The 21806-nt window shown below is 23.7% G+C and overlaps 1 protein-coding gene and 1 long non-coding RNA gene across 3 annotated transcripts; one reads left to right on the top strand and one right to left on the bottom strand.

The window, feature by feature from the left end:
- The first annotated feature begins 1943 nt into the window (after positions 1–1943).
- On the top strand, positions 1944–21172 carry LOC126895395 (aquaporin AQPcic). Of its 2 annotated transcripts, none has more exons than XM_050667216.1 (6): positions 1944–2046; positions 10755–10951; positions 14351–14494; positions 15410–15610; positions 20687–20767; positions 20898–21172. In XM_050667216.1, exons 1-6 carry the CDS (start codon positions 1959–1961, stop codon positions 20997–20999), a joined length of 813 nt encoding a protein of 270 aa, XP_050523173.1. In that variant the 5' UTR covers positions 1944–1958; the 3' UTR covers positions 21000–21172. The 2 variants fall into 2 exon arrangements, with proteins under 2 accessions (XP_050523173.1, XP_050523174.1); XM_050667217.1 differs by lacking the exon at positions 1944–2046 and adding an exon at positions 6281–6448.
- On the bottom strand, positions 15420–18855 carry LOC126895396 (uncharacterized). The gene is made up of 2 exons (XR_007701647.1): positions 18666–18855; positions 15420–15660 (listed from the first exon to the last, which is right to left on the bottom strand). It is a non-coding gene; the product is annotated as an uncharacterized LOC126895396 (long non-coding RNA).
- Positions 21173–21806: the final 634 nt, after the last annotated feature.

The raw sequence follows: 21806 nt of genomic DNA, 5'->3' as shown, positions 1-21806 counted from the left end.
ATAACAAACTATCAAGTATCATTGATACATATTGAAATATGTATTAATTAGAAACTAGTTGATTACAAAATTTGATAAAGTAATACTCTATGAAAAATTTTTTGATAAATCTTATCTTTAATCTGTTTTTTTTTATAATTTAGTAGTTATAATAGGTAATTTATTTGTTTTTGTTAATTTGTTATTTGCGTGCTCTAAATAATAGTAATGAAAATATGACTAAAAAAAGGCAGGAATTGTTTTTAATTTTAAATAAAATAAATTTTACATTGTTTATAATTTATATTTATTTTCAAAATAATTTATAACTTATTTGTTATTAGTATTTAGGTATAAATTATTTTTTCTTAATAGCTTAAAAGTTGTAAAATTAAATCAGCTTATGTTCACATTGTTATTTTATTAGCTTCGATGCAAAGCTGAGAAGGTATTGATTTTACTATGATGTGTTTTTTTTTTGTGTCTGTTACCAATTTTTCTCAGCTCTCACCAAATCGATGTCTTTCAATGATACGTCAAAAGATCACAAATCGTATCTAGTCAAAGACATTATCCTCAAAAATTGAAAATAATTCCCTCGTTCCCCGTAAATGGGGGAAACCTCCAAAAACATTACAATTTTAAAAATCGCTAATTTTCGAAATTTTTTCAATTTTTTTTACTAAAAACTGCCGTAACTTTTTCAAAAATGAACATAACAATATAATTTTTTTATATATTGATGCATGATATCATTATCTTTCATTTAGTATATTTTTTTTCATATCTGACCCTTTACCTGCCCACAGGGGGGGATTTAAAATGACAACTTTTTCACAAAAAATTTACTTTTTCAACTTAAATTTTGAAAGTGTTCCGGAAAGTCTGACACTTTTGTATATATCTTAAATTAAAGGTTATGTAATACACTTTATTATGGAATAAAAAAATTTTGGACTTTATTTTGTCTTCACGGTGAAAATGGCTACCAAATGCTATTATTGTGTAAAAATTCTTGATTTTATTTTTTATATTTTTAACTTTATAATGCTATAACTTATTGAAAAGCGTATGGATCAACATAATTTTTCTATGAGAAATACTATTTTTTAATAATCTCTTTTTCATTCGACATACCTTATCTTAATCAGGATATTAATAAGGAACTAGCAGATTATGTAGCTTTTGGAATAATCCACCAATTTTTTTAAATTAAACACTATCTAAAGATTTGCATCGAAGCGTTCTTTTGGATAGTGATTTTAATCACTGTCAGATATCATTATACTTGATCTAACTATGCCACGTCACCACTATGCCGCGACCCCCCTGTGCTGGGTTTTTTTATAATACTGTAATAATTAGTATACTTTATACGAAAACAATTTGTTTTTAACCAACCAATGGTAAAATTTTGAACTTGTAAGATTCATAGAATGGGATACTGTCTACGGTGGAGTGGAGGGAGCGCCCCCCCAAAAGCTTTTCATGGGAAACAAATTATGGAAAATGATACAAGGGCCCAAAATTGTTGACCCCTCCAATATATATTTTCTGGCTACTTGCCTGCACTAGGCCATCGTTCACTTTTGATTCATAATGTGCGGCTGAGGAAACACGGTACCGTGTCAAGTATTTTAGTAATGTAAAATTTGTAATACACATGACACATTTTGCTGTAGTCATGAAATATTATACTAAATATTAGCAATATTTAAAGTACCACAATCTTAAATTCCATTCGCTGATTAAAATAATTTGTTGAGATTTTAAAGACGTCAATTATGAAGTCAAATATAAACACTTATTTATTATCAATTCAATTGTCATTTATTATAACGTCCAAAAGATATGATTTAATACACTACTTTATTTAGATAAATTAAATAGAACAATAATTAATGTGTTATAGATTAGTAAAAGTTTACTTATTCTTAACTATCAATATAAAAGTTTGAATCAAATGAAAATATTTAAAAATGAACTCTGAAGCTAAAGATTATGGCACATTTATAAAAACAAAATTATTTATCAATAATAATAAACATCAACGTTTATTTTTACCAGGTTTGTTGGGTATATATATTTAGATATAGATGAACAGATTATTTATATTTAGCCATTTATTTATTTCATTAATTAAATAACAGTTTACAGTAAAATTAATTAAATACAAACGCATACTTACTGTTTTTAGTTAAAAATAAAAAATGCTTGTTACTTTTCAATTTTGTTTTAAATTAAGAATTTACATTATTTCTGTTATTCTATTCAGACTTTATTCTTATTTAAAAAACACATATCAATTAGAGCCGACATGACAACCATAATGACTTTTAATTTAATATAAATTAATAAAAATAAGTATAAATTTAAACTAATATTCTTTTAAGATAAAATACAATTAATTTATATTTTATACGAAATATAAATAGATCTATTCTCATCTTATTTATTCTATGATCAGTGTTCCAATATTCTTGATAAGAGCTTCATTCGATGATAAGAATTATCAATAAAATAAAAACTGCTACACTTTCGAATAAAAATTAAAATCTTTCATACTAAATTTATATACTGTAACTAGTATTTATTTATATATTATACTCATAATTAAAAGAATTACTAATCTGGGTATAATTAAGGAAATAGAAGTTGATGTTGCTTTTGGAATAATCCACTAATTTCATAAAATTAAACACTCTACAGATTTGCATTAAAGCGTTTCTTATGATAATAATTTTAATCACTATCAGATATCATCTATACATGGCCCAACTATGCCACGTCCACACTGTGCCACCACCTCATTGTGTTAACTTCTTTTTTTAATTATTTTACTTATCTTCAGAGTACCATCGATACGTGATAACCTTGTTGTACCAATCTCGAATTTTCATTATTATTTTTTATAAGCATTAAAAAAAACCCAGCACAGTGGGGTCGCGACACAATGGGGACGTGGTATAGTTATATCAAGTATAATGATATCTGACAGTGACTAAAATCAATATCATAAAAAACGCTTCAATACAAATTTGTATATAGTGTTTAATTTTAAAAAATTGGTAGATTATTCCAAAAGCTACATGATCTCTTATTTCCTTATTTATATCCTGATTACAAGTTTTATGATTTATAAGTGTAATATATATGTATGTCGAATGAAAGAGGTATATAAATAGTATTTATCATAAAAAAATTGTATTGATCCATATATTTATCAAAAAGTCATAGCATTATAAAATTAAAAATTTTAAAAATAATTTTTTTTACAAAAATATTATTTTTTTATTTACTTTCATGTTAGTTTTCATCATAAAAACAAACTAAAATCTGAAATTTTTTTTTCATATTAAAGTGTATTATATAAGCTTTAATTTCATATATATAAAAAGTGTCAGTATTTTAGAACACTTTCAAAAGTTCATTTTTTGTGAAAAAGTTGTCATTTTGTATCCCCCCTGTGGGCAAGTAGAGGGCCTGATTTATAAAAAAAATATATCAAGTGATAGGTAAAGACATCATCCATCTATCAAAAAAAAATTATATTTATTTGGTCATTTTTGAAAGAATTATGGCAGTTTTAAGAAAAAAATTAAAAAATGTTTAGAAATTAGTGATTTTTAAATTTGTAGTTTTTTTTTGGAGAAATTTTTTTAATTTGAAATGTCTTCGACTAGATACGATTTGTGATATTTTGACGTATCGTTGAAAGAAATCAGTTCCGTAAGAGCTAAAAAAAAGTNTTTTTAATTTTTGATGGTAATGTCTTCGACTAGATACGATTTGTGATATTTTGACGTATCGTTGAAAGAAATCAGTTCCGTAAGAGCTAAAAAAAAGTGGTAACAGACGCAAAAAAAAGAACACATCATAATAAAATCAATACCTTCTCAATATAGGTAATAATTTGTGTCCACCGTATATTGAAATTTATTGTGCCTCTGAAGATACTTAAACTTCTACCATTATAAGAACAGTCAAATTCAGAAATTAAATGACATCTTCAATCTTCATATCACACTCATTCCAAATAGTTTCCATGTCTACTATTAATGTTCGCTTGATATCTTATAGAAGAATTCTCATTTTGATTATTAATTAATAACAAGGTATAAATTTTAAAAAATATAACTTATATAACAATTATAAAATATAATTAAGATTAGCATGCACTACCATTAACCAAAACTCTTTTAAATCTCTTTTGAATCCTATTAAACACAGTGTTTAAAATGTATAACTAAATATGAAATTATACTCTTATCGACACAGCACTTTCAAGATTGTACTTATCCATATACTTAGCAATTAAAAATAAAAGTTTACATATTATTTTATCTACTTCTGTCTAGTATCGTTCTGGTGAAATATTTATATTATTTCAAATGAGTTATCATTTAAAAAGGTTATATTCACATAAGTTTGATGCATAAACAATTTCTGAACATTTATATTTGATAATAATATTTTTACAATCAACATGTTAGCTACTGGCGCATGAGTTTCATAATACTCTCCGTTTATTATATAGTATTAATAACTTCCGAAATGGTTGAAATATTGTTATAGAACACACATATTTTTAGTGAGATCATTTTCTTACTTGTAATCTTATTAAACATGTATGTTTCCTTAAAAACTGAATTCAGTACAAATATTAAGAGAAAATAAGGGGGATATAGCTATATATTTTTATGTTAAATTAAAAGCACAGGAAACTAATAACTTATAAAAAGAAAAAATTATATTTTATCTTTTACTATTAAATATATTGCATAAAATAAAGTAATGAATCCTCTATATATTTTATTATTTGGTTGCAATATTTTTTGTTAATTCCTCCAGATCTTTATTTTTAATGTCTACAAGTACATTTTTTTGCCTACAATCTTGTATTGCGGCGCTATTTCGATTAGCAAAATAATTAATCTGTCACAATAAGTAACTGTTATAGTCTTTTACTATAATAATAAATACATAGATAACTTTATCAAAGTTAATTAAAATTAATATTTCACTTCAGTATTAAACTTCAAAATTTCATTCCTAATTATTCAGTATGATCTCATCCTAACAGCCTCTGTTTAAAATTTTTATTTATTTTCCAAAACTAAAATATTTAGTATAATTTCTTAGTGTTGCCTACAGATCAGATTTAAATTTAAACCCGAAAAACTTACACTTTTCTTGCTTAATCTATGAATCTGGATTTCTATAATATTTGGAATTTTATTATTATGATCAGTTTTTTCAAAAAAGTTATGCAAAAAATGTATATTACTTGAATAAAACTGACAGTAACTAACAAAAAAAAATATAAATAAAAACCCCCAAAAAAATGTAATTCAGTCCGAAAAACATAAAGATGACATAGATAAAAATATTAATGAACTCCTTAATGTATAATTAAAAATTAAAAATGTATTGATGCTATAAATTTGTTATACAAATAATGTTACCAAATATTAAAAAAATAATTTTACTTCCAATTATAGTACTTCACATGATATTCATGTGTTATCAAAAGTTAAAGTCTTATCTGTTAGTAATGTCTACGTAAACTGTTTTAGATTATAAATGCATTTATAAATCGAGAAAGGAACTGACGAACAAATTACACAAAATTATATAACGTGTTCAGTAAATAAGGAAACGGGTTTCTATTGTTCTCATCGTTTATAACAAATTTCTTGTTTCCTTACTTACTGAATACTCTATACATGAATATGTATTTATACAGAGTGGTTGTTTATGTTATGAAAATAAGCTATTTATGATTTAAAAACTATTATTCTTATTATACATAATAATTATTATTATATTAAATAATGTTAATGTTTTAAATATATATTAAATATTTTGACTTATGTTTCGGTACGTTTACATCTATAGTTTTGGATTAAGGTATATTAACAAATAATTTTCGAATATTTAAATTCAAATAAAAAAATCCCAGACAAGGAATTTTGTGAACTTTTTTACTATGATCATCCCATTATTTTATCCCAACTACACTACTGCCTACAAATGATGAAATTTAAATTATACAACACAAAATTAAGATGAAAAGAATGAAATATAAGTATTGTACAAAATTATGTATATAAAATTATAACATTTAAAAATAAAACAACAACTTTAACGTTACATTAACTTAAATTTATGATTATGAGATTTGCACAATTTGTTGTAATAATTATTTCAATGCAATTTTTGCCAAGAAATTTAAAAAAATAGGAAGGAGAAGCTAGAGGTTTGTCCCGCCTATATTTGGGTTCTCTCTAAAGTGACACAAGCACCTGTTAAAACTGGCACTGGATAAGCAGATTTGTAAATACAATTCAGTCAACGCAGTATGCGTATCACGCACGTTTAAGTTAAGTGAATTTTTAACTCAAATTGTATACCCAATTATTCATTTTTTATTTAATTAGTACTAGCACAACTATGCCTAGATCAAAAGGTAAGTTTGTACTTTATTGATTGAATTTTAGTCAAGTAATTAGAGAAATATATTGTTCATAGTACATTATCAATAATATAATTTATAAAATAGTTAACTTAATTCATTAAAAGTTAATTGAAATTTGGAAAATGATTATCAGATGTTAATAAAATAATCAATTATAAAATCTTCTCGTAAACAAAATGCTTTATTACTATGGATATTTCATATAGTTTTTCCCAAATAACCGTTCATAATGATATTATTTTACCATAAAATATAACACGTATTTATAGCTAATCAATAGCTTTGAAATAATTAAAAACTAGCTGATACTATGGAATTAATAAAATTTATTTGTTATTTGTATGTTTTACTTAAATTTATGTATTGTGCAATACTTGATTTATATATTTTTTTGATTATAAATAAACGCTTTGATATTACTGTAATAAAATCTAATTTAGGAATCTTGAGTTAATCTGTTGTCCACCATATAGTATGTTTAATTTTTAAGTTAAAAAAGAAAAATTTTATTAATAAAGTTGGATAACTATTTTAAAAGAAATTGTTAAATTTTTATGTTTATGAACATTATTATTATTTTTTAATTCTAGTAAATCCTTTTGTACTTAATTTTAATACAGAAAATCTTTTTTTTTTTTTCTTAGAATTTCTGACGGGAGCACTGCATTTGTTTAGCTTTCCCAAATCCACCATTGTACGTTTTTTTCCTTTGAGCTTAAAATACAGAGTATCTATTTTAAATGTTAAATTTTAAATCTATATTAAATGTTGGGAACACCGACTTAATTTAATTTAAAATTTGATAAAACATTATAACCATAAAAAATTCTTTAAAATTCAACTTTTACTATTTAACATGAATATTATTTAAGTATAAGTTTAATAAAAAAAAAAAAACGAAATTTTTTGTTTCAAAGTATTCAATTTTTAATCAAGACTCCTGATTATTATGTAATATTAGTAATTTATTTAAGTTAAGTATATGATATATGCTTTTTTACTTATACGATATATACGTTTTCAATAGCCTACATTCAAATTTGATTTAAGGGAAAGGGTTAAATAATTTAATTACTTAAAACACTACCCTAAATTTTATTATGAAATATAAATTTTTATTTTTCGTAACATCAAATTACATATACAAATTAACAATAACAATATTAAATACAAACATTTAAAATCATTTTCAGATAATTGTTATTAAATATAAATATAATCAAGCAAAGATTACATCTATTCGGGTCTGGGGCCAGATATTTTAATGAGTTCAAGAAAAGTTTTTGATTAAAACTATAAACAATGTTTTATTACAACGAAAATAAAAACTGCATCTGAAAAGAAAATTAATTATATTAATAATTTAACTTTAAATTTTTAAAAATGTATTTTAACAATTAGATAGAATACAAGACTAGGTTCTTTTTCTTTATCAATAACATTGGCACTCTTGCTACCCTTTAAACAATTCTGAAAATAATATTAAATGTTCCTGAACATTTTAAACAAAAAGTAGTAATAATTTCTGATTTGCAATAATTAGATGATAATTTAGATCATTGAGAAAAATGTATGTACATAGTAATAATGAATTTTAATTTTACGTTTAGGCTCAGTACCGNTTGAGAAAAATGTATGTACATAGTAATAATAAATTTTAATTTTACGTTTAGGCTCAGTACCGGTGGGTAACCCAACACAACCGGTGAATTATTTAGCTATCAAAACATTGTTAAATAAATTTTCTATTATACTTGTGATTTCATAAGTTTACTGACCCCATTTTTTCTTAAAAAATAATTTTTTCATACAAATCTACAGAGTAAAATTTAATTTATTTTCATAAACCATTGTAAATATGAATTTAATTGTAAAAAAAAATTATTCCAGAGTTTAAAATTTAGGGGTAACTTTCGAAAGTTAATTAGGCACCTATTATTATTTTTAATAAATGCTAATATCTCAAAGAGAAATAATACAATACAGATTAGTGACCAGTCAAAATTTTAATCACACTATTTGCCATTTAATGTATAAAAAATAATAGGTTCCCATTTAACTTACAAAAGTTATCACTAATTATGATTTTTCCATAAAAAAGTATAGATTAAAATTTAATTTATTTTATAAAACATTGTTAATATTAAGTTCTTTTAAAAAAAAAATTATTCCAAAAGGTAAATTTTAGAGATAACTTTTTTATATAAGTATTACCTTCTTTAACTACGTTTTAATTATATTTTATATTATTTATCTATAACTAATAAATGTAGAATCAATGCTCAATATTGTAATTATAATATTATATATGAACTAATATTAGTACTACTATATAATATTGATAATGTGTAATAATTTGAAAACACAAAATTTAACAGACTAGTTCGATATTATCCTAAAAAATTTTATTTTTATATTTTTTCTAAGTATATAAAATATTTAAAAAACTATTTGAAGTGTTTCTATAAAAAATTTGATATCTAAATGTGTACTAAATATGTATTACATATATTAAGTAATTCTATAAATGCTAATAAATATTTTATATATTTAAAGTGTATTATAGTTCCCCTATGTCTTAATCTAAGTAGAAATAGTTTGAATGAGGTATTTCCAAAAACAAACATTTTTAGTAGTATTAATATTGATTATTTACGACACAATTTAGCCTTCATAGAAACATTTACATAGTATTAAGATAAGTTGTGAAGTGTTTGACACGCATCTTGTTCAAAATAAATTACGAGAATATAATAGTTATTATTGTAAACAATGCAGTTATAAAAATATGCGAATACTTTTTCGCTTTTTTCTTTAAATGTTAATTTGAGCTTGAAATATTTTAGTAGAACTATTACCTAATAATAGTAGTTATACTTTAACTACTATTGACACTATTGATACTAACTATAGTTGGAGATACTTCAACATTATAAATATTTGGAATGTTTTTATAAGACATTATTTGAAAATCAAATTTTATTACAATTATTCATACTTTTATTTCATATTGTATCATAAAAATAAGTAGTAATTTCAATAATTAATTTTAAACACAACAATACACGCGTATGTAACTTGGTTTTACATCAATATGTTTCTCAAAACTAATTCTAACAATATCGAAATATATTGTATACAATTATAGAAAGATCTTTATTTTGTTATATTAAAAATGTGTTTTCCAACAATGCGTAATGAAAATGTTATTAATCCAGTTGTTGTTTTTTATTTTCAATACTACCAACGAAAGCAATTCACTCATTTGTCATAACACCTTTTTAGGAATATGTGTTAATGTGTAAATAATCTATTTATTGCTGCACTAACCACGTTGACGGCAAGGGCAATGCCCCAATAGACGAGTATCTTTTGTTAAGATACAAGCTAGGCAATCATCATCAAAAACGTAGGTATAAAATTTTTAAAAAAGAAATGTATCCCCCTTATTATCCTGATGGATTTTTGAATGTCAGTTGTGGATTATATTTTTTTGTTCGTTGACTCTTCGACACAGAAATATTTTGTAAATAAAGCAAATATAATTTTATGAAAGGGATTTCATTATTTATTAATAACTGAGACCCCTAACATGCAAATTAAAACATTGCTTATATAATAATTTTATTAAGTTAAAAACAATTTAGAAGTAGAGATTGTCATTGTTTGTAGTATTTGAAACCTGAGTTAAAAAAAAAACATTTTCTATTGAGTTACAATTTTAAAATTTTAAATGAATCTTTTTAAATAAATCATGAACACTGTGTAATAAATATATAAATGTATGTACAATGGTCATTTGATGTTATCAAGAAGTATAAATTATTTAATATTACAAGTCTTTAAAATAGGAAAGAATTTTCAATTATATAAACTTTAAAAGATTATCAGCAATTCTTATATATTAATTTACAATTTTCACGTGCACTGTTGAATAGGTTAGTCTTGTCAGTACCTTCAATGAATATTAAAAATATAAACAATTTCGTAGTCAATTTAATGCATACAAATAAGAATATATATTTTATTCTGATCATAAAAAAATATTTATTTTTTTCTAGAACTTCTAGAAATAATTTCTTTTTGTATAAGCTAAAAGTATTTTTAAATTTTGTGTAGAGACTAAGTTTTGAATTACTTATTCAGTTTACCTATATTGTATTTATTTTAGAAAGTATTATCTACATTTGTATGAACATTTTTTCTAATTGAAAGTATAGTTACTTATACATAAACGTAACTTTTAATTTGTTACATTTATTTTATTAATAGGTAATAAAATATTTTTTTAATTTAGTTGTACATGGTATGATAACCATGGATGATGTATCCGATAACAACAAAATCTGGAGAATGTTGATAGCAGAATTTCTAGGAACAGCCATTCTTTTATTTATTGGATGTGGTAGCTTGATGAAAATAGATGTTTTGAGTTCAAGTGCTGTTTTACAAGTTGCTTTAGCATTCGGATTTATAATCGCATCGCTGGTTCAAGTAATTTTGTTTTATATTTATATTGTTTTAGTATTTTAATATCAAAATATTATATTAATTAATATTATGACAGTTTATTTTTTTCTTTATTGCCTACATAGACATTAATGTAATAAAAATTTTGGGGTTTGAATATCATGGGTGTTCATAGGGGGAAACAGTTGCCTCACTTTGACTTTTTACGTTGTCAATTTTCATAATTAAATAATAAAAAAAAAAAATTTTCACTTAAAAGATAGAAAATTGTATTTTTATTAAATGATATTATGAATGCCAGAATTAAGAGCATTGTTCTTATAGATTAATGACATATAATAGTTTCGACCATACAGGACCGCATCGGGAAGGGGACATTTGGTGCACGTGCCCCGGCGGCTGGTTTTTAAAGTTGGCACAACTATGAAGCAATATAAATTATAGAGTTTAAGACCTTTTTTTTCACTCATTCAAATAAAATATATTACTAAAAGTTGGCGCCTAATTCTTATGGTTACTGATTCAATATCTTAGTCACGAGTCGGCTTAGTTTACATTGCGAATAACTAATCTAACGATAGGAGTAGTCATTCCTCGTACACTGGAGAAGAATTATCTGATTATCCATTTTTGAGTTAAAACTGTTTATAAAAAACCATCTGTTTGGAAGAAGTAATGAAGACTAAAAGATGGACTGAATAAACAAATAAAACGCTTATCTACTTTTATTTACATTTTTATAAATCTGTAAAATAGCTGTTTTTTAATATATATATATATATTATCACAGAGAAGAGTTGTAATTCAGTATTATGCCGATTTACACTTATAAACACAAATAATGTTTAACCTTGAAATTTCCTTCAATTTGCGAAATGTATAATACTTCGACATTGTAACTATCAGAAATTTTATTCCTTACCTATATTTCAGGCAAATAAAAAAAAATTTAAATAATTAAATAAGATAAATTATTCTTTACTTATCGACTAAGCCGAGTTTTTTTTGTGACTCTTCGTGAAAATTCAGATCTCTCACTGAACTGATTTTGTTTATCTGTGTCAAAAAAAAAACAGAAATTAATGTAGTTGAACTTTCTAGTGTCAAAAACCTCCCTCTATTTCAAAAATTAAAAAAATATCTCAAAATTACATTACTTTCAAGAAAGGTATAAAAAAAAACAATTTCTGCATTTTAAAACTGCTATTTTCGAAAATACTAATTCAAAATATATAAACAAAATTTTAGTAAAGTGTAAAATAAGTTTTCTTTATATAAGATTTGTATAGAAATCCAATGAATAACTTAGTACAGAAAGAGTTTGAAAGAGACTACGTAAAAAAATTTATTTCAAATTATTATTTGAAAATGTTCTGAAACGTTTGTCTATTGACTTAAATCAAATCAAAGCTTTTGATATAAACTACAATAATTAAAATAAAGTGTTCTATTATGAAAAATCTGCCATCAAAGCTAAAAAATTTGTAAATTTTTATAAATAAATAAAAAAATCAATTTGTATCTCTCATATTAAAATTAAAAAGCCCAGCACAGGCGGGTCGTGGCATAGTGGTGACGTGGCATAGTTAGATCAAGTATAATGATATCTGACAGTGATTAAAATCACTATCAAAAAAAAAAAAACGCTTCGATGCAAATCTTTAGATAATGTTTAATTTTAAAAAAATTGGTGTTTTATTCCAAAAGCTACTTGATCTGCTGGTTCCTTATTAATATCTCGATTAAGATAAAGTATGTCGAATGAAAAAGGGTTTATTAAAATAATATTATTTCTCATAAAAAAATTGTGTGGATCCATAAACTTTTCAATAAGTTATAGCATTATAAAGTTAAATATAATATAAATAATAAAATCGAGAATTTTCACACGAAAATAGCATTCGGTAGCCATTTTCACCGTGAAGACAAAATAAAATCCAAAATTTTTTTATTCCATAATAAAGTGTATTACATAACCTTTAATTTAAGATATATACAAAAGTGTCAGACTTTCCGGAACACTTTCAAAATTTAAGTTGAAAAAGTTCTACTTTCTATATGCAAGTAAATTTTTTGTGAAAAAGTTGTTATTTTAAATTCCCCCCTGTAGACAGGTAAAAAGTCAGATTTATAAAAAAAAAATATACCAAATGATAGGTAAAGATATCAAGCATCTATATAAAAAAAAAAAATTTACGGATCCATACTTTTTCCAAAAAGTTATAGCATTATTAAGTTAAAAATATAAAAAAGAATTATTTTACAAAAATCGTAATTTTTTTATTAACTTTTATGTCTATTTTCACCACGATGACAAGTCCAGATGTCAACTTTTTTTTTCCATAATAAAGTATATTACATTACCTTTAATTTAAGATATATATAAAAGTGTCAGACTTTCCGGAACACTTTCAAAAGTTAAGTTGAAAAAGTTCTACTTTTTATATGCATTTTTCAGATTTGAACATCCCCCGTATATAAGGAAATTGTCTGATTTAAAAAAAAAGTATGTCGAATGAAAGATGTATGTAAATACTACTTTTCATGAAAAAATTGTATTGATCCATACATTTTTTAAAAAGTTATAGCATTTTAAAGTAAAAAATGTAATATATAAAATCGAAAATTTTCAAACAAAAAAAGCATTTGGTAGCCATTTTCACCATGAAAACAAGTCCAGAGGTCAATTTTTTTTTTTCAAATTAAAGTATATTACATAAGCTTCAATTTAAGATATATATAAAAGTGTCAGACTTTCCGGAACACTTTCAAAAGTTATGTTAAAAAAGTAAATTTTTTGTGAAAAAGTTGTCATTTTAAATCCCCCCTGTGGGTAGGCTAAGTGTCAGATTTACAAAAAAAATATATTAAATGATAAGTAAAAACATCAAGCTTCTATAAAAAAAAAATTATATTGTTATGTTCATTTTTGAAAAAGTTACGGCAGTTTTTAGTAAAAAAAATTGAAAAAATTAGCGATTTTAAATTTGTAATTTTTTTGGAGGTTTCCCCCATTTACGGGAAACGAGGGAATTATTTTCAATTTTTGAGGGTAATGTTTTCAACTAGATACGATTTGTGATCTTTTGACGTATCATTGAAAGAAATCGGTTAGGTTAGAGCTGAGAAAATTGGTAACAGACACAATAAAAAAAACACATCATAGTAAAACCAATACCTCTCAGCTTCGCATCGAAGCTAAAATGCAGTTCTTAATTTGTAATGTTTTATTGAAGGATATTACATAATAAATCACATTTCCAACAAACAAACATTGATTTTTAACCTTTTTTGAATTTTATTTACGTATTGTTAACAAAATTTCGATATAAACATTTTATTGTTCGTGGAAATATATATATTTTGCATATATTTTCAATCCTGTATTTAATTTTATTATTATAACTGTAATTTATGTTTTAGATATTTGGCCATGCTAGTGGATGTCATATTAATCCAGCAGTCACGATTAGCTTTTTGGTCAGTGGCCAATGTTCATTTTTAAAATCTGCCCTATACATTGTAGCTCAATGTTTGGGTGCTATTGTGGGAACATATGTACTTGATGTAAGTAAATTAATAGTATTATTTCTGTCATTTTACAATAATTGTTAAGTTATTCAGACGTATTTTTAGATTTCTTTTTATTATATTGTATGTATTTTGTATATTATATTTAATGTCCTCTCTTGTGATTTTTTTTTGTGTTAGGGCGGATAGGGAAATATTTGAAAACTTTATATTAGTAATCAAACTTCCAGTTCATGTATATCCCAAATTATGCAATATTAGCTGAGTTTTACAAGTCATCTGAATGGATTCTAAAATTTTTTATTGTTCTTTGTTAAAATATATCAGATATACATTAAAATTGTACCGACCTTCTAAATTTATAAAAACTCGTAATATGATTATAATGACAAGTCGTATTATCAAATTAATAATCTTAGATTATACTTAATTTGTAGTTTCCTTTCAAAAATATTAATTTGTAATTAATAGTTATAAATATACATCTTCCTTTATGAGTACATTCATTTTTAATTATACTCTTTCATTTGTTTCTGGCTACATCACTATTTATTATCTAATCTACACTTTTGTAATCTATTTTTGTATAGCATGTTATTATTTTTTTCTTATGATGCAGTCTTACTTTTTTTGGCGTGGTTTTAAAAAAATATATTTATGAGTCATAAACATGTTTTTTATTTTAGAAAATAATGGTAGTTAAATACATCATGAAATAAACAATTATTACTTTTTGTAGTTAAATCCTAAAATATAGAATTAAACTTTTTTTAATGCTATATTTTATCTTATCGGGTATATTTTATTTTAATATAATTATTAAAATTTAGCATAATTAAATTAATAAATTTATAACCCCTATAAGTAAAATTGTTTTATTTTTAGGTGTTATTATTTAACCTATATTTAAAAAAAATAGACATTTTATTTGATGAATTTTTTATTTAATAGTTTGTTACAGTTAGAACACCGAAAAGTCTTGGTGAAACAAGTACAGATCTCGATCCCATGATAGCTTTTACAGTTGAAGCTGCAATTACCTTCATATTAATTTTGGTTATTCATTCAGTTTGTGATGATGCAAATAGAAGTAATATTGTAACACCTTCTGTGTCAATTGGCTTAGCAATTGTCGCAAACCATTTATTTGCCGTAAGTAAATATTTTCTAATGTAGTTTTTCATTGTATGGAATTTTGACAGCTATTTAAAAATAATTTTTTGTAATTAAACAGGGAAAAAGTCCTAATTTATCATAAAATAATTAAATAAAGTTTAAAATAATTGTTATAAAAATTAGAAATAATCAATTTATAAATTTCATTTGTCAAACGTTACGATAACGTTACTCAATTTTCGTGACATTTTAGAGTGATTAAAAAATTGATAATTTTAAAAATCATACAAATTTGCCATACTTTTTTGATAAAAATATCATTAACCTCTATAAAAAAACAAAATTGAACACTATTAAATCGTTAAATTTGTTTGTTATTTTATTAAAAAATTTTATTTCATTCAGTTGTTAAAAAAACCATCATATAACAACTAATCATAAATCTGAAGTAAATATAATAATCATAAAACTGTAAAGAGGTTTTAAAAAGTATAACACCATATTATTTTTTTAATAATTTGCAATACATGCTGTTTCTATTTGATCGACGATATGAAAAAGACTTTTTACTAAAATAATTTCGTTTACATTTTTTTTATCACAACTTTTATTTAATGTAATAAGAATTAATCACATATGACTAATATTATTTAAAATCAAAAATATATTTAAAATATTAATTTAAAACTTTCGAAAACAAATTATTTTAAAGAATATATGGTTGTATTATTATTGTTTTCTTAAAAAAAAATATTTGTTTGTATAATATATAGCTGGGTGTTAAATGAATAATTATTTTATTGTGCTAGAAACATACAAAAAAAACTTAATTACATCAATGTACGAGTTATATTCTTTATATTTACGTCATGTTCATTTAGTTTATATTGCGTTGAATGGCATGAAAAATAATTTTAGTTATGCATTTACAATTTTAAAAACAAAACAGCTTTTCATACATATTATGTTATCATTTCACAGTTCATAATATTTTTTCAGTTTGAATTATAGTTGACTGTGTATATATATATGTAAATGAATAGCTTCTTATATAAGTTTTAGGTGTTTTATTCATTTCAAATTTTTATATTTTTATAGTTAAAATGTCATTATTATTATACTAGAGTTATATTTTAATCTCAAGAACGAATTCATTTCTAAAAAGCTCAAATCAAACTAAATCCAACGATAATTTCTAACAATTCTCACTTTTTAATTATAATAATTCATTTATGATCTTTAAATAAGTTCAATTATAATCATTTTGGTATTCCCATGGGCCAGTGAACACCAGCCATCAACATATGGTCGGTTATTTTGGCACAAACTTGAGGTCTTGCACGACGAATAGATCACAAATAAGATCATATTTTATTAGAAGTGAGCTAAAATAGTTCTTTATAAAATATTAGTACCATTTTTATATTCCTTGACAATACGATTATTCAAAAAAATGTCTGTATATTTGTGGATACCAAAAAATGTGTATAACATAATATATTTTAGAAATCGATACTTTTAATTCAAACAACATATATTTGTTTTGGAAAATTTCAATGCCTACAAACACATTTATCTATTTAAAAATAATAAATGTCATGATAAAATTTGAAGTTCAATATCAGTAGCATTGTATATTAAATATATAAATAGAACAAATTTTGTTCTATTTGATTTATTCCAATAATTAAACCTTTAAAATGTTTTTTTATTTTTTATGATTATATACATAAATTTAAACATTTATAGATAAACGAACCAACCAAGGATTAAAAAAATATTTCCTTGGTATTTTGACCTAGAATTATTTACAATGGTTAAAATAACAATAGCTAAGTAATCAATTGTGTAAGAAATCAACATTAAATTTTAAAAGCATACAGTGCATCTAAACACATAAATTACACAATATAGTAGTTTTTTGAGTTAAATAATTTCCCTCTTTATGAAAAATTCACATTTTATAATAGCTTCTAAGAAAATTAATGACTTATCAATCGTATATCATGAATCAATCAAATTGCATAAGATCTTATCCCATATATCCTATCCTATGTACCTAAAAATTATAATAACTCAAAAATTAATATTGGAAACCTATTAATCGACCAATTATAATTTTATTTTATTTATTCTTCATTTAACAATAAAATTATAGGTTTTCATTTAATTTTCGAATGTTACCTATAAAAACATACCTTATAAATATATTTTTTTATACAATAAGTTTGATGTAAAAAATAAAATAAAATTTTATATTAGTAAATTTTATTAACAAAATTAGGGTTGTTATTCTTAATAATTCACACTGTGTAGTGTGGTGTACATTTTAAAGGTAACCTAGAAAATAGTTACTGTAGTTTATAAAACCGTATCATAAAACAGCATACATTGTTTAATTTAATTAAGTTTTTATTTTTTTCTTGTGGCCCAAAAAAATAAGTACAAAAATAAACAATACATTCGAGGTCGGCAATGAATAATGTTAGTTTGTAGTACCGTGAAGAGGCTCAGGAAATGCCAGTTTTGTTTTAATTGTCTATCACTAGTTCGAAGGACACGTGTCAATGAATAATTGAGATATGACCCGAACAAATTTACATTGCAATATCAATAGTAAAATCAGTTAGATTAAAAACCTTAACTTCACTATAAATTTTAGATTATATTAACTGAAGACAGTTTATATCCTAACTCGATGCGCAGATTTCGAAGTTCTCAACTATTCCGTCATTTTGTACAAGTTTAGCTATACTCTATACCTAGATAATTTAGTAACAATGAGGAATAATGATAATAGAAAATCGTAAAATTTGACTTAACGAAACAGATTTAGATTATTTTATAAAAAATTTTAACGCACGGTTTTTATTTATAGTTGGACTATAAATTTTCGTTAGATGATTACTTTAATATTAGCTGTTGTAGTTATTAATTTATTTTTAAAGTATAAATGATAATTTATTCTAAAAATTGTACCCGTTTGAAATATTTCAAGAAGTCACTTTTGAAATGTTTGATGTTTATTAATTTGTAACTATCGCCTATAACTTAACATATAAAGTATTATTGCAAGTATAGTTTACATTACCTTGACTTATAAACAATACGTACTCCATTGTACATTATTGGTGTTTTTTATCTTTATAGTTCTTTTAACAATAATATATTGATTGTGCTTTAAAAATTACGTCATATTTATTTTATGTATTAAATTATTACAAATAACATACACAGTAGTGTTGCCTCTAGTTATAAAATGTTAATTTACATAGACAAAATTAAAAATAATTTTTATACATTTTAATAATGATAGCATAATAAATTTATATCTTTATTTTAAAAGTGGTTAATTCAAAAATATACTAAGTTATTTTGATTTTCTAAATGCATATTTATATATTTTCTTAATTTATCAATTATTACTTTTTCAGTCCATTCTTTATAATTTCATAGGGTAATCAATTTAATTGTTTTATATTTATTATATAAATTATGAAGTATTAAATCTAATCTAACCAAAATTTCCGAGAATGGACTAATGATATCATTAAACCAAGTATAGAATTTAACCAAAAAAAAACGGAGCCCTTATTAAATGAACAAATTGAAATCGCTACCTGAATGAAATCCGCTGTATTCTTGAAAAAATGAAACCTAATAAAAATAAGGGTAAAGATTTCAGTTTCAATAAATTTCGTGTTCAATAATGCCGTTTAAATCACCAGGCGATTATTAACCGAGTCAATTAAATGATTTCATATTTGAATGCGATTTGTAACACTACTATTATTGTCAATGTACATTATATACTTTTAAGTAAAAATATGTATTATTCATTGGAAATATTTTATATTATTTCTGAGTTTTAACTAATATAAATAGTTATTTGGTGGTCGATATGTTATCAGTGACGGACGTAATAAAAATCATTGGTGATAATGGATACGGTCATTTCGCGCGACCTTTTCGCCGCCAACCCATTTTGTATTTGATAGATAAAGATACTGTTTTTAATTCACAGAATTACAATTGGTAGAAAAGAAACAAATGAATCACTGATCTAATTTTAGTTATCAAACATTAAACTGGTATTTACGAGTTCTTTATACGTGGATCAATCGTCAGTGTCCGTAAATTTTTCATAAGATAAAGAAATTACCTTGTAATATTTATCTTTCCAGTAAATTTTTCCATTAGGTCAATGCATTATTGTTGTCAATCGCGGTTGCTCATAATAATATGTTACTATTTTCTGAAAATGAGTTTGTGTTAAATTAAAAATCAAGTATTATTATAATTCTAATAAATTGTTTAATAAAATGATCATTGAACCCGACATTTTCATAAGTTATTGATGTTGTGTATCTTTCTGGCAGTAGCATATTGAAAAATTGTGTATGAAGAGTCAAGATAGCTTTACAAATTTAGAGTAATTCAGTGAGAGGAGAATCGTCTGGATCCCATGCAGGGTCATACCAATTTAAATAAAACTCCTCAAAATGAACATATAGGCAATACAACGTGCGACAGAATGCGTTGTAACTACAGAAAATATCAGATTTTACAAAAAAAAAAAAAATGAAATCTTGAAAATATATTATTTCAATAGTAAATTTTACGTAGAATCAGTGGGTTGTCGTCTTCATAAGGGACTACCTGGGCAGCTATTGCTAAGAGAAAAACGCTCCTGAGCTTTTAGGACTTCATAGCCTCCGAAAGCGTTTATGCATATTCTTTAAATTTTTTCAAAAAATGAGATATCTAAGGGCCATAGTCGTGATGTTACCTGAAATATTAAAATTGATACAATAAAATTTTAAATTAACTTAACTTATTAACTTGTCTATGCCCAGAGTTGATTATAATAAATATAATTAAAATTGTTTATGTTTATTGCAATCTTAGATAAAACGTTTTTTTTTACTACCTAACATTATACAAATGATAATTGTTTAAAAAAAATCGTATGACCAAGATTAGTGAAATAAATGATCAACTTAGTCTAATTTATGGAATAACTTTTATAATGAGCTTCATTTTATAATGCGTAACATTATTTAAGTTACTTATCTTATAAATGAAATATTGATAAAGTTTTATTACCAACAGATTAAGTATACCGGTGCTAGTATGAACCCAGCTAGATCTTTGGGTCCTGCCGTTGTCTTGGGCTTTTGGAAAAATCATTGGGTGAGTTATTAGCTAAATTTTTTCTAAAAATATAAATGATAAAATTTATTTCTTTGATATTTTTCATATTTCATAGAAATAAATGTATTTAACTATTTGATATTTACTACATGTTTCTAAATTAAAACAGATTTATTGGGCTGGTCCAATCATTGGAGGTATTTTCGGAGGACTTGTTCATCACTTTGTGTTAAAACGTCATACAGAAGAAACAAGCTCTTATGATCTTTGAACTACTAATTAATGTAATGTTTGTTTTATATAAAGAAATAATTTATTATTATATTTTTAATCATGTATTTTAAAGTTTTTGATTTTTATGTTTACTTGAAATTTTCTAAAAAATGTAGTAAAATTTTGAACTATTACTTTTACTATTGAAATATATTGTATTATTCAAAATAATTTTGTCTCTGAGAGATTATACGACTCATAAGTACTTACACCAAACATTAACGCTTACATAAGTTAAACTCTTGTATTTTAGTAAAATTGTCAAGTCAGTCTTGCTATATACAGAATGCGTAACTGTATAAGATACTTTAAAAATGTATTTTAAATACAGATACAGATACTTCTTATAAGTATTTAGAATACTTTCAAATAATTTTTTTTTTATTTACTCTGACCTTTTTTTATTATTGAAATCTAAAATTATTGCAAGACTATTATTCAAATAATCTTATATACAAAAAAGAGCTTTCATTAAAAATTGACTATAAAAAATCACCCATAGACTTAAAATTTTAAATAATTTTATCTAGTGTATTAATTTTTAACATCTTCAGTTAAATTGTATCATATGTTTAGGAAACCGGGTGATATTACACATCTGAGCCAAACAAATTGGAATCCTGTTACCTTTTTACAAGAATATATAAAACAAAAATTCTACTTGTGAAAAATATATGATTTCAGTTTATATAAAATTATTCATTGCCTTATAAAAATTAAATTATAAAACTAATTAGCTAATATTGCATGGAAAATGATAGAAACAGATAAGTCAAAGTAAACATTTCAACTTATATTACAAACA

This window comes from Daktulosphaira vitifoliae, unplaced genomic scaffold, assembly GCF_025091365.1.
Source record: "Daktulosphaira vitifoliae isolate Bord-2020 unplaced genomic scaffold, ASM2509136v1 Scaffold_1, whole genome shotgun sequence".
In the NCBI taxonomy this organism is placed as follows: Eukaryota; Metazoa; Arthropoda; class Insecta; order Hemiptera; family Phylloxeridae; genus Daktulosphaira; species Daktulosphaira vitifoliae.
The sequence above is the reverse complement of the archived record's forward strand: the minus strand, read 5'-3'. Positions and strand labels throughout refer to the sequence as shown.